Source organism: Phyllopteryx taeniolatus, chromosome 12 (assembly GCF_024500385.1).
Source record: "Phyllopteryx taeniolatus isolate TA_2022b chromosome 12, UOR_Ptae_1.2, whole genome shotgun sequence".
Taxonomy (NCBI): Eukaryota; Metazoa; Chordata; class Actinopteri; order Syngnathiformes; family Syngnathidae; genus Phyllopteryx; species Phyllopteryx taeniolatus.
Genome location: NC_084513.1, coordinates 4,475,324 through 4,487,820, shown reverse-complemented (window position 1 = coordinate 4,487,820; position 12,497 = coordinate 4,475,324). Strand labels below are relative to the sequence as shown.

Here is a 12,497-nt window from a genome sequence, read left to right as displayed (position 1 = left end):
CAACCAAAAAAAGCTTTACTCTCAGGAAAATTTACATCTTGAAGAATACTAACATTTGTAATAATAAATAATATTCGAGAATGCGGAAGTGTCAAGACGCAACTTCTGATGTCACTTCCGGGTCTTGCCTCCTGTAGTTTTTCTGCTGTAGTTTTCCTGCTGTGACAGCTTGGTGACAGCGGCCACCTTCCAGGGCCAAAGATTGTCTCGTGGGCTCGCTTGGTTGCAGTCATGTCGGCAGCTGCTTCGGGGGCCAGCAAGGCGGCTCACAGCAATGGAGCCCCAGCGAAAAAGAAGGGACCCGGCGCCTTGGCGACCGCTTATTTGGTCATCTACAACGTTGTTATGACAGCAGGGTAAGTTAGCATGTTACTCATGCTAATGTATGTGGAGTACTGCAGTCATTAACAATCATTATCTTAATTGTCTAAATGTGAGTTTGTACTTTTACTATAGTCATCGGTGATAATGGAAACTATTGTGATTTTGAATGAACTTAGAAATTGCCTCGCAGTGATTTAACGCGGATAAACCTTGCAAGACGTTATCGCGCATGCGCGGTAGTACATTTAATTTTTATTTAACCATTATCATTTCCTTTCGTCAAACTTTTGGCTACTTTATTTTATCGACTTCAAATCAATATATCATAAGTGTCTGATAAACATTTTATTTTTGACTTCATATTTTTCCATGATAAAATAAGGATAATTTTGTATTTAGAGCGGATTTATATCGAGACATGTTTGTTGCAAGTTCCAAAACTCATGTAGACTTCCTGTTTTGTGAATTTGTCAATGATATATAATAAAGACAAGCATTAAAGTCTCCAACTACATTAATTTAGATGTTAGGTTACAAGAAAATTATGACTATAGAGTAGTACGTCAAAGTTTTTTTAAAAGTTGAATGTGTGAATAATTCCACATTTCTCACTGTGCCGACCAGTTGGGCCACATTGTGAGCTTTGCAATACTCTCTTTGCATATGCACGCGCACACACACACACACACACACACACACGCCTATAATTTTCCAGCATTGATTTTCTTCAGGTCACATTTCGTATAAAACATTAATCACATTTCGTATAAAACATTAATTTCGGGCTCTATGGTTATAAAAAACAAGGCAAATAAAAAGCAAAGGAGTCAGATATTGTTGTGATTGTGTGTTGCAGATGGCTGGTGATCGCCGTGGGTCTGGTGCGAGCGTACCTGGCCAGAGGAAGCTACCATGGCCTCTACTACTCCATCGAGAAGCCCCTCAAGTTCTTTCAGACCGGTGCCGTCCTGGAGGTCTGTTCATTCGGCTGGCAAAAAATAAATAAACAAATCAAAAATACTTTACTTGATTTTTGTTTCTTTCTCCACTCAGATTGTGCACTGCGCTGTCGGTGAGTTGAGCCTCCATCTTCTCCTTCTTTGTTGTAACACATAACATTGCCATACACTGTCACTATTTTGTGGTCTAGCATAGCCTTTTTGTGAGCAAAAATAATGTATTGAAAAAAAAAATTGCCTTCATGTGGAAAACTACCACTCTGCTGTCCAAATATTATAAATATAATTTTTGTGTTTTGGGGTCAAAATATAGCATTTTTATGAACAATATTGTGTTTCTGATGCCTAACTTTTGTTTATTATTGGAAAAATGTTACATTTATTTGGGAAGTTATCTGGTTTGCATCAACATTAATGGCAAAATGTAATCCTTTAACACAAATATTATTCTTTGTCCTAATATTACTATCCCTCAATAAATAGGGTGTTTTGGTGTAAAAACATAACATGTTTGGATCCTAATATTACCCTTTTAAGAGTAAATAGTGTTTCAACAGCAAAATATTGCATTTACGTGGGTAACTAGTCTCTTTGGGTCATATTAATGGAAAAATGTAATGATTATGTGGCCTACTATAGCTGTTTTTCTGACCAATAGTCTATTCATAGCAAAGCATGACATTTTCATAGCCTAATAAAGCCTTTTAGAGCAAAATAATGTTTTTTGTGGCCAGGTATAAAGGTTTTTGGGACCTGTTTTAATGGCAAAATATTGTATTGACGGAGAGAGCGACCGCCTTCCTCGCCAAATATATCCATCCATCCATTTTCTGAGCCGCTTATCCTCACAAGGGTCGCGGGAGTGCTGGAGCCTATCCCAGCTATCATCGGGCAGGAGGCGGGGTACACCCTGAACTGGTTGCCAGCCAATCGCAGGGCACATATAAACAAACAATCATTCGCACTCACATTCACACCTAGGGGCAATTTAAAGACTTCAATTAACCTACCATGCAGGTTTTTTTGGGGATGTGGGAGGAGAAATCCCACGCAGGCACGGGGAGAAGATGCAAACTCCACATAGGCGGGGCCGGGGATTGAACCCCGGTCCTCAGAACTGTGAGGCAGACGCTCTAACCAGTCGACCACTGTGCCGCAGCCAAATATATCATTTTAGTGAAATATATATATCCACCCATCCATTTTCCCTACCATTTGTCCTCACTAGGGTTGCAGGCGTCCCGGTGCCTTACCTATCTTACGGGCGAGAGGCGGGGTATACCCTGGACCGGTCAGCAGCCAATCACAGGGCACTTATAAACAAACAACCATTCGCACTCACATTCATACATACGGAGAATTTAGAGTCTGAAATTAAGCTACCATGCATGTTTTTGGCATGTGGGGATTTGTGATATCACTGATGAAAAATACAACTTTTTGTGGTCAAATACTGCATTTTTGTTCGCAAATATTGTACTCATGTGACTAAATTTAAAACAGTTTGTGGCAAGGAATAGCAATTTAGGTACATGATGTTTTATGGGTTAATTTAAAAAAGGGATTTCTTTTCTTTTTCTTCCTGCTTTGGCCACTAAGGGGTGCGAGGAGCCCTCCTCACCACCACAACTGCTTTATCAACACAGGCAGGACACTTCATTAGGTACACGAGAAGGTTACGAGAAGCCATACACTTTACTATTATTAAGTGTACAGCGTCATCCTGGCAGCCGTTTCTAATATTTCGGTTATCTTATCCGCCATATGCGGAACGTCACGTGACCAACTCTGAAAATAGGATAGCTGACTTCCTGTGTCTGCTACTCTAATGAAGATTGATGACATAATTGTTTGAAGCCAAACTTGCTCCAATTTTCTTTTCTTTACGGCTGGTGTCTTCGGACAAAAGTCAAATAGACGTATATCGTTCATTTATACAAAAATTATATGTAAACAAACCCAAACATAGCCTAAACATCGGCTGTTGTCATTGTCAGTGGCTCTGTGGTGACATCTTGTGTTTAGAAAAATACATTATAGATGTTCCCAAGTGTGCTCTATCACTGTCCCTTTCGCCATTCACCCGAGTGAGGAGGAAGGCATTTTACCCATTTGGCTGAATGCCGAAGTAGGTTCGATATACCAAATTGAGCTACATGAGTGGATCAAAATATTAGAAACAGAATGAAACAATTGATTTGGTGGCTTTATTCCAGGGATTGTGCCATCCTCCGTCGTCCTGACTGGCTTCCAGGTCATGTCCCGGGTTTTCCTCACATGGGCCGTCACACACAGCGTCAGAGAGGTGAGACCACGCACGCACACAAATAATCACAGTGCGATATAAACGCTGCCACTTGATGAATACTTTTGATACGCTGTAGGTGGTGTCAGAGTCGTGAGCACGTAAGTCAGTGACGTTGCCTTGCAGAAATGAACGCACTCAATGCAGATGCTGTTGATTTGCTGTGTGGATTGACGGGTTGATGGATGGATTGCTTGAGCTCCTTCTTTTGTTGTGACTGTGTCGAAGCAGGAATGGACATTAGGAATTTTTGCAATCAATTGGAAGACCAATTTTTCAGGAAAACATCATGTCCAGAGAATTTTCCCAATAAATTTCTATCTGGATGAATTTTTCAAGACTTTTCCCCTCATACATATAATTTGTCCTATAATTTAGCCCATTTGCATTTTTTTTCCTGTCTGGAGACTATTTCCATTCAGAGAAATGTTCCTATAATTATTTTTAGCTGTCTAAATATTTATTTTTCATCTGTATATTGTTTCTCCAATATTTCTTCATCTGGATAACCCAATCAATTCTGTCTGCAAAATTTTTCAGCTCATTATTTATTTTTTTTTTCCAGTCAGGAGAATTTTACAAAGGAAATTTCTTTCCAAGGCGATTAAAAAAAATCATAAATGTCTGAAGATTTATTTTTCCCCAGACTTAACTGCCTTAACAGAATTTCATAAAAAAATGTTTTTTTTCTTGTCTGAATTTTTTTTCCTCCAAAAAATGGAGAATTTCTCTATAATCCTTTCCTCTGTAGATAATTTTTTTTTTTTTTATAGCAAGTAAATTTTCTCATGAAATTCTCTGCCTGAAGAAGTTTTTTTTTCTTGCCTGAAGAATTTCTAAAAGAAAAATAATCCCTCCATAGAATTTCATAAAATATTATTTTCCTGTCCAGAATTATTCCATCAGGATAATTCCCCCCACTCTCAAATTTATGTCTGGATAATTTTTCTAAAAAACTTTTCTGTCTTGAGAATCTTTGAAAAGTAAAATCAAAAACCTTTAGGGGGTTTATTTTTTGTCCCATAATTTGAGTATATATTCCTGTTTGAAGAGGTTTTCCCATCCAATGCAATTTACTTATAAATTTTCCTGTCTTTATTTTTTTCACCATATTTTCTTCTCTGGTGGCATGGTGGTTGACTGGTTAGCACATCTGCCTCAAAGTTCTGAGTACCCGGGTTCAAATCCGGCCTCGTCTGGGTGGAGTTTGCATGTTCTCCCTGTACTTGCGTGGGTTTTCTTCGAGTACTCCGGTTTCCTCCCACATCCCAAAAACATGCATGGTAGGTTAACTGAAGACTCTAAATTGCCCGTAGGTGTGAATGTGAGTGTGACTGGTTGTTTGTTTATACGTGCCCTGCGATTGGCTAGTGATCTGTTCAGGGTATACCCCGCCTCTCGCCCAGAGTCAGCTGGGATACGCTTCCGCACCCCCGCAACCCTAGTGAGGATAAGCGGTATAGAAAATGGGCGGATGGATGGATTTTCTTCTCCCGAAAGAATTGCCCTCCTCCAATTCTTCCATCTGTCAAATTAAATGAATAATTCTACATTGATAAGCGTGTTCGCTCTTTGTCCATCCCTTGTCCAAATGTCGATTATTCATACTTTCTGTTTGTAACCTAATATTTGAAGTGGGATCCGATTTGTGAGTAAAACCCGCATGGTTCTTTGTGGAGGACGTCCGAGTTGAGACAAAATGTCTTCTCACCTCCTTTGCTGGGTCCTTCTGATTGGTGTGCAGGTGCAGAGCGAGAACAGCGTGCTGCTCTTTGTTAGCGCTTGGACTGTCACCGAGATCATCCGCTACTCCTTCTACACATTCAGCTTGCTCAACCACCTGCCTTACCTCATCAAGTGGGCCCGGTAAGACAGACAGATAGATGGACAACTTTGTAGTCCTACTTTCTGTTTATAGGCAAAACACAATATTTCCATAGTGTTTTAATGGAAAAATATTGAATTCCTGTAGGAAGCTACCACTTTCCTGGCCAAATATATCTTTGCAACTGAATATAGTGTTTTGAGTTTCAGAGTATACATTTTTGTGTCAAAATACAACTTTTTGTGATCAGCCGTTGTATTTGTGTGCAAAAAAAGAGTTTTGTGCCCAAATATAGTGTTTCAATTACAACATATCACGATTGCATGTAGAACTAGCAGGTTTGTGTAAGTTGGTCATATTAATGGCACAAATGTAATGTTTATGTGGCCTTGTATAGTAACGAATATAGTAGCTCCCCTCCTGTAGCCGTCACCTTATCGTGGTGGAGGGGTTTGTGTCTCCCGATGATCCTAGGATTTGTATGGGGCTTTATGCCGATGGAGCCGTCACCCATGGCAAACAGGTCCTACGTGAGGGGACAGACAAAGTACGGCTCATAGACCCCTGATGACAATAAAAACTATTTAACCACGTTTTGCCTTGCCCGGACGCGGGTCACCGGGCCCCCCTTCTGGAACTATGACTGGAGGTGGGGCTCGATGGCGAGTGCCTGGTGACCATGGGGCCTGGCCGGGCACAGCCCGAAAAGGCAATATGGGTTCCCCTTCCCATAGGCTCATCACCTGTGGGAGGAGCCAAGGAGGTCAGGTGCTGTGTGATCTGGGCGGCGGCCAAAGGCCAAAGGCCTTGGCGATCCGATTCCCTGCTACAGAAGTTGGCTTTAGGGATTTGGAATGTCGCCTTTCTGTCAGGGAAAGAGCCTGAGCTGGTGTGCAAGGTTGAGAAATTCCGACTGGACATAGTTGGGCTGACCTCAACACACAGCTTGGGCTCCAGTACCAGTCTTCTCGAGAGGTGTTAGACTCTCTTCCACTCTGGAATTTCCCACGGTGAGAGACGCCGAGCAGGTGTGAGCATACTGATTCCCCACGCCTCGGGCCTGTACGTTGGGGTTCTCTCCAGTAGACGAAAGGGTAGCCTCACTCTGCCTTCAGGTGGAGGGACAGGTCCTGAATGTTGTTTGTGCTTAGGCACCAAACAGCAGCTCAGAGTACCCACACTTTTTTAAGTCCTTGGATGGGGTGGAGAGTGTTTATGCTGAGGACTCCCTCTTTCTGCTGGGGGACCTCAACGATGGGTAATGACAATGAGACCTGGAGGGCGTGATTGGGAAGAATCCCCCTGATCAGAACCCAAGCAGTGTTCTGTTATTGGACTTCTGTGCTCGTCACGGACTATCCATAATGAACACCATCTTCAGACATAAGGCTATCTACATGTGGACTTTGCACCAGGACACCATCGGCCGCAGTCCAATGATCGACTTTGTGGTCGTGTCATTAGACTTGTGGCCGCATGTCTTGGACACTCTGGTAAAGAGAGGGGCGCAGCTGTCAACTGATCGCAACCTGGTGTTGAGTTTGCCGGTCTGACCTGGCAGACCTAAACGTATTGTGAGGGTCTGCTGGTAACGTCTGGCAGTCCCCTGTCAGAAGGAGTTTCAACTCCCACCGCAGGCAGAACTTCACCCACGTCCCAGGGAAGGAGGGTGACATTGAGTCTGAGTGGACCATGTTCCGCGCCTCCATTGTTGAGGTGGTTGACTGGAGCTGTGGCCGTAAGGTGGTTGGTGCCTGTCGTGGCACCAATCCCCGAACCCGTTGGTGGACACCAGGGATGCCGTCAAGCTGAAGAAGTAGTTCTATCGGGTCTTCTTGGCCTGTGGGACTCTGGTGGAAGCTGATGGGTACCGGCTCACCAAGCGGAACGCAGCTTTGGTGGTCACTGAAACGAAAACCCTGGCGTGGGGGAAGTTTGGCAAGACTTCCAGACGGCTTGGATGCAATTCTGGTCCACCATCTGACGTCTCAGGAGGGGAAAGCAGTGCACCATCAACACTTGGTATAGTTCTGATGGGGCGCTGCTGACCATAACTCAGGACGTTGTGATTCGGTGGGCCGAATACTTGGAAGACCTCCTCAATTCTATCGACACGCCTTCCCAGGAGGAAGTAGAGTCTTGGGACTCTGAGGCCGGTTGAAGTCACCGAGGTGGTTAAAAAGCTCCTCGGTTTGCAAGGCCCCGGGGGTGGATGAGATGAGCCCGGAGTTCATGAAGGCTCTGAATGTTGTAGGGCTGTCCTGGTTGACACACCTCTGCAACATCGCGTGGACTTCGGGGACAGTGCCTCTGGATTGGCAGACCGGGGTGGTTCCGGGGACCGGAGGTTGCGTTCCAACTATAGGGGGATCACGCTCCTCAGCCTACCTGGTAAAATCTATTAAGGGGTTCTGGAGAGGAAGGTCCATCAGGCAGTCAAATCTCAACTTCAGGAGGAGCAGTGTGGTTTTCGTCCTATTCCCTGTATGACTGGTCTTAGAGTTTGGTCTGCATTGCCGGCAGCAAGTCAAATACGTTTCCAGTGAGTGTTTGACTCCGCCGAGGCTGACCTTTGTGACCGATTCTGTGGACAGAATTTCTAGGCATAGCCAAGTCATTGAGGAGGTCTGTTTTGGCGATGTCAGTATTGCGTCTCTGCTTTTTGCAGATGATGTGGTTCTGATGGCTCTGTCAAGCCGCGATCTTCAGCTCTCACTGGAGCGGTTCGCAGCCGTGTCTGAAGTGGATGGGATGAAAATCAGCACCTCCAAATCTGAGACCATGGTTCTCAGTCGGAAAAAGTTGGTGCCCTCTCTGGGTCGAGGAAGAGTTCCTGCCCCAAGTAGAGAAGTTCAAGTATCGCAGCGTCTTGTTCACGAGTGAGGAAAGAATGGAGCGGGAGATAGACAGGCGGATCAGTGCAGCGTCTGCAGTGATACGGACTCAGTATTGGTCTCTGTAAAGAAGGAGCTGAGCCGAAAGGTAAAGTGGTCAATTTACCAGTCGATCTACGTTCCTAGCCTCAGCTATGGTCACGAGCTGTGGGTCATGACCGAAAGAACAAGACTGTGGATACAAGCGGCCGAAAGGAGTTTCCTCCGCAGGGTGTCCGGGCTCTTCCTTAGAGATAGGGTGCTCGATCATCTGGGAGGGGCTCAGAGCTGCTGCCAGATGAGGTTGCTCGGGCATCTGGTTAGGATGCCTCCTGGACTGGAATTTCACATGAGCAGGAAATCCCACCTTCTTGGCCAAATATATAATTCTTCTGCCAAAATACACCTTTTTATTGTTAAATATTACGTTGTTGTACTCCAATATTGCACTTTTGCGACAGGTACACCCTCTTCATCGTGCTGTACCCAATGGGTGTGAGCGGTGAGCTTCTGACCATCTACGCAGCACTGCCCCACGTGCAGAAGATGGGCCTGTACTCGGTCACGCTGCCCAACAAATACAACTTCTCCTTTGACTACCACACCTTCCTTATCCTCGTCATGATTTCCTACATTCCACGTAAGTCCACCAAAGTACTAAACATCAGCGAAGGCCCAAATCCCTTGCAATTTAGCATCGCCCATCTATCTAGTATACTAGGTTTAAATTTGGTAGCAATCAGACAAACGTTCTCAGACAAGTTCGCCATTGAAGGAAAAAGCAAAATGCTTTTCATCTAGACACTTTTTGTGGGTATAATCATGACAGACGTGAATGCCAAATGTCATGTTGCCAAATAAAACTGGCTTTGAGGGCTGAATATTTAAAATAACTTGAAGGACCATTGGAAATGTCCAAAATGAGCCTAAACTGGCTCATGTGAACCAAAATGGCAGTCTTCTGGTCTTGTCAGGCATGGCTTCCTGAGACTTTTGTAGGTCTACGCATGATTGACAGGTCAACTAAATTGCACGTTGCTAAGTAAAACTGACTTCGGGGGCTGAATTTTCAAAGAAATTGGAGGACCCCTGTAAACAGCTCAAATGACCCTAAAATTGCCGTTTCAAGCCAAAATGGCAGATTTCATGTGTCTTTGTCGACTTGCATTCTTGAGGATTTTTCCGTGATCTACTCACAATCAACATGCATACAAAATTTTATGTTCTAAAGTGGAACGAGTTGGTCTGAATATTCAAAAAATTTGAAGGATCCCTAGAAATGGCTTAAATGGCTGTACCAAACCAAAATAGCTGCCTTTCTGTGTCTTTTTGGACATGGCTTCTTGAGTCTTTTATGTGCATCTACTAGGGATGTCACAATATTCATCCATCCATCCATTTTCTGAGCCGCTTCTCCCCACTAGGGTCGCGGGCGTGCTGGAGCCCATCCCAGCTGTCATCGGGCAGGAGGCGGGGTACACCCTGAACTGGTTGCCAGCCAATCGCAGGGCACATAGAAACAAACAACCATTCGCACTCACAGTCATGCCTACGGGTAATTTAGAGTCTCCAATTAATGCATGTTTTTGGGATGTGGGAGGAAACCGGAGTGCCCAGAGAAAACCCACGCAGGCACAGGGAGAACATGCAAACTCCACACAGGTGGGGCCGGGGATTGAACCCAGCAAACGCAGACCCACAGGCCGGGATCTGCTGCCGTGGGCCTCCGCTTCACGAAGTCAGTCTCCTGGCTCGCGGCGGCTGCCACTGGGACGTCCCGTCAGTGGACATTCGTGTGCCGCCACCCCCGCCGCCTCCCCCTCTTAGAAGAGAGGTTCCACCTAACTATTTAAACATATTGTAATAGTATGGCTCTTTAGTGGTGTTCTAGTGACTGTTTAATCTCAACTCAAAAGTCGTGGGTGAAACATCACACGGACAGGGAATAACGAATTCGACTCCCGTGAGAACATATCCCTGCGCCAAACATTCCATTAGTCCCTGACATACTTCCCTCTCTTCAAATGAAATGTCCACATTTCAAGTGAAAACATTACAGCAGCTGCTCAGAAAAGTAAATCATTTTACAATATCACAAAGCGGAGGAAAAGAAACTAAGTAGGAGTCCAATTATTATTTTATTTGTTGTTACTTGGCTGGTTCTAAACCTGCATAGCCTTTCAGTGTTCCTGCGTTTCTGACTTGACTAATTTTGTTTTTTTTACTCAAAGAAAGCACTGTTAGTAGGCAGTATCCAATTTCTAATGTTTTAAATAAAATACGACAATAAATACTGTTAAATTAGTGAACAGACAACTTCTCAATAGTCAGTGTTGTTATTGTGAGCGTGGCATGATTATTGCTGCAGCAATCATACCGTTTTGGAGGTACCGTATATGAATGTAAACATTGTATGGACGGGATAGAACTGCACAGTAATATATGATTTGAAGATGTCTTTGTCACAAAAATCTGTGGGAAAATGCACAGAAATTACTAAAGCTTGTTGAGAAGGATTTGGCCAGCAAGAGAAAAGAGAAGTTTTTCGGTCTCCTGCTTTCACCTCTTCCCCCACCTGTACAGCGAACTCTTCTGCAATACCGTGAGCTTTCCCGTGATATCACAATAGTTATCGTACCGTGAGATTAATATCGTGATAAAACCGAACCGTGAGATATATGACATCACAAGCGTCTACTCAGGATAGACATGGATACCCAATTTCATGTTAAATCGCACTGGCTTCTGGGGCTGAATTTTCCAAATATATTAAGGTCCCTTGAAAATGGCCAAAATGAGCCTAAAATGGCTGTTTCAAACCAAAATGGCAGATTTCCTGTCAATTTTTTTTTACTTGGCTTCTTGTTGATCTACGTATGATAGATATGCCTACCAAATTTTATGTTGGTGAGTAAAAATTGCTTTGGGGGCTCAATTTTCTAAAAAAAATAAAATAAAAAAAATTCAAGGACCCCAGATAACTGCTTAACTAGCTGCTTCAAACTAAAATGGTTGACTTCCTGTGTCTTTTTGGACATGGCTTTTTTTAAATCCTTTTTTGTGGGGCTACTCCTGATAGACATGCCTACCAGTATCTAAATGAAACCAGTTTCGAGTTCTGAATTTTTTTAAAAAACGTTCCGGGGAGAACCTCTGAGCTTTTTCACCTGGGAATGGCCAGAATGACCCACAAATGGCCACTTTAGACCAAAATGGCAGAATTCCTGTGTCTTTTTGGGCATGTCTTCTTGTAACTTTTTTTGTGGATCTATTATTGACTGACATGCCTACCAAATGTCTTGTTGTTAAATAAAACAGGCTTCGGGAGGCTGAGTTTTGCCACCAATACCTCTTTATGAAGCTCTGTAATGACACACGAGACAACAAAGTGTTCTCTGATGTTCTTTGGTTGTTTCTCCCTTCCGGCAGTGTTCCCTCAGCTCTACTTCCACATGATCCGACAGAGGAAGAAGGTTCTGGGCCACGGCGACGCCAACAGCAAAGTGGAGTGAGAGAAAGAATAGGACCCTTTCCATCCAAACAAAAACGGACCTCGCACGCTCCATTCCAGTTTTTCCAGAACTACTACTGCTGCCTTTATTATTTTCCCCGATTTTATTTATGAACAAACTGCCCGAGTGATGCCGTCTATCTGGTCCGGCGCGCTCAAAGATGCACTGAAGGAATCCACCGCTTAAATAACATAGTGACCAACCTCCTAATACCCCCCCCCCCCACACACACCTGCAAATCATGTTTGTTTCTTGGGTTTGTGACAATAAACTTGTTTGAATCTCTGTTGGCATTGCTTATATATGTTGTACTTCTGCATAATACATCTTGAACATTGTGTTTTAGTGTTGACATTTGTTGATTTTTGTGATAATGTTAAACTACAGTTGTTTTTGCTTCACTTAAATTGCTGTGAATGTGTTTTTGTTTACTAAAAGAGATGACTTGTACTGTTTATCCAGACTGATTTTTGCCTTTTGACTTTCACAACCAGCTGGCACGGTGACCGACTGGTTAGCACATCTGCCTCACAGTTCTGGGGACCGGGTTTCAAATCCTGGCCCCGCCTATGTGGAGTTTGCATGTTCTCCCCGTGCCTGGGTGGGTTTTCTCCGGGCACTCTGGTTTCCTCCCACAACCCAAAAACATGCGTGGTAGGTTGATTGAAGACTCTAAATTGCCCGTAGATGTGAATGTGA

At 43.8% G+C, this 12,497-nt stretch overlaps 1 protein-coding gene across 1 annotated transcript; it reads left to right on the top strand.

The window, feature by feature from the left end:
• The first annotated feature begins 131 nt into the window (after positions 1-131).
• On the top strand, positions 132-12,253 carry hacd2 (3-hydroxyacyl-CoA dehydratase 2). Its single transcript, XM_061792816.1, has 7 exons — positions 132-356; positions 1,181-1,298; positions 1,378-1,396; positions 3,500-3,588; positions 5,333-5,454; positions 8,748-8,926; positions 11,716-12,253. Exons 1-7 carry the CDS (start codon positions 232-234, stop codon positions 11,796-11,798), a joined length of 735 nt encoding a protein of 244 aa, XP_061648800.1. The 5' UTR covers positions 132-231; the 3' UTR covers positions 11,799-12,253.
• The last annotated feature ends 244 nt before the right edge of the window (positions 12,254-12,497 follow it).

Coding starts and splice junctions, on each gene's coding strand:
- hacd2 (XM_061792816.1), top strand. CDS start 232: ATGTCGGCAGCTGCTTCGGGGGCCAGCAAGGCGGCTCACAGCAATGGA. Junction 3,589..5,332: donor TCACACACAGCGTCAGAGAG/GTGAGACCACGC, acceptor ATTGGTGTGCAG/GTGCAGAGCGAGAACAGCGT. Junction 5,455..8,747: donor TACCTCATCAAGTGGGCCCG/GTAAGACAGACA, acceptor CTTTTGCGACAG/GTACACCCTCTTCATCGTGC.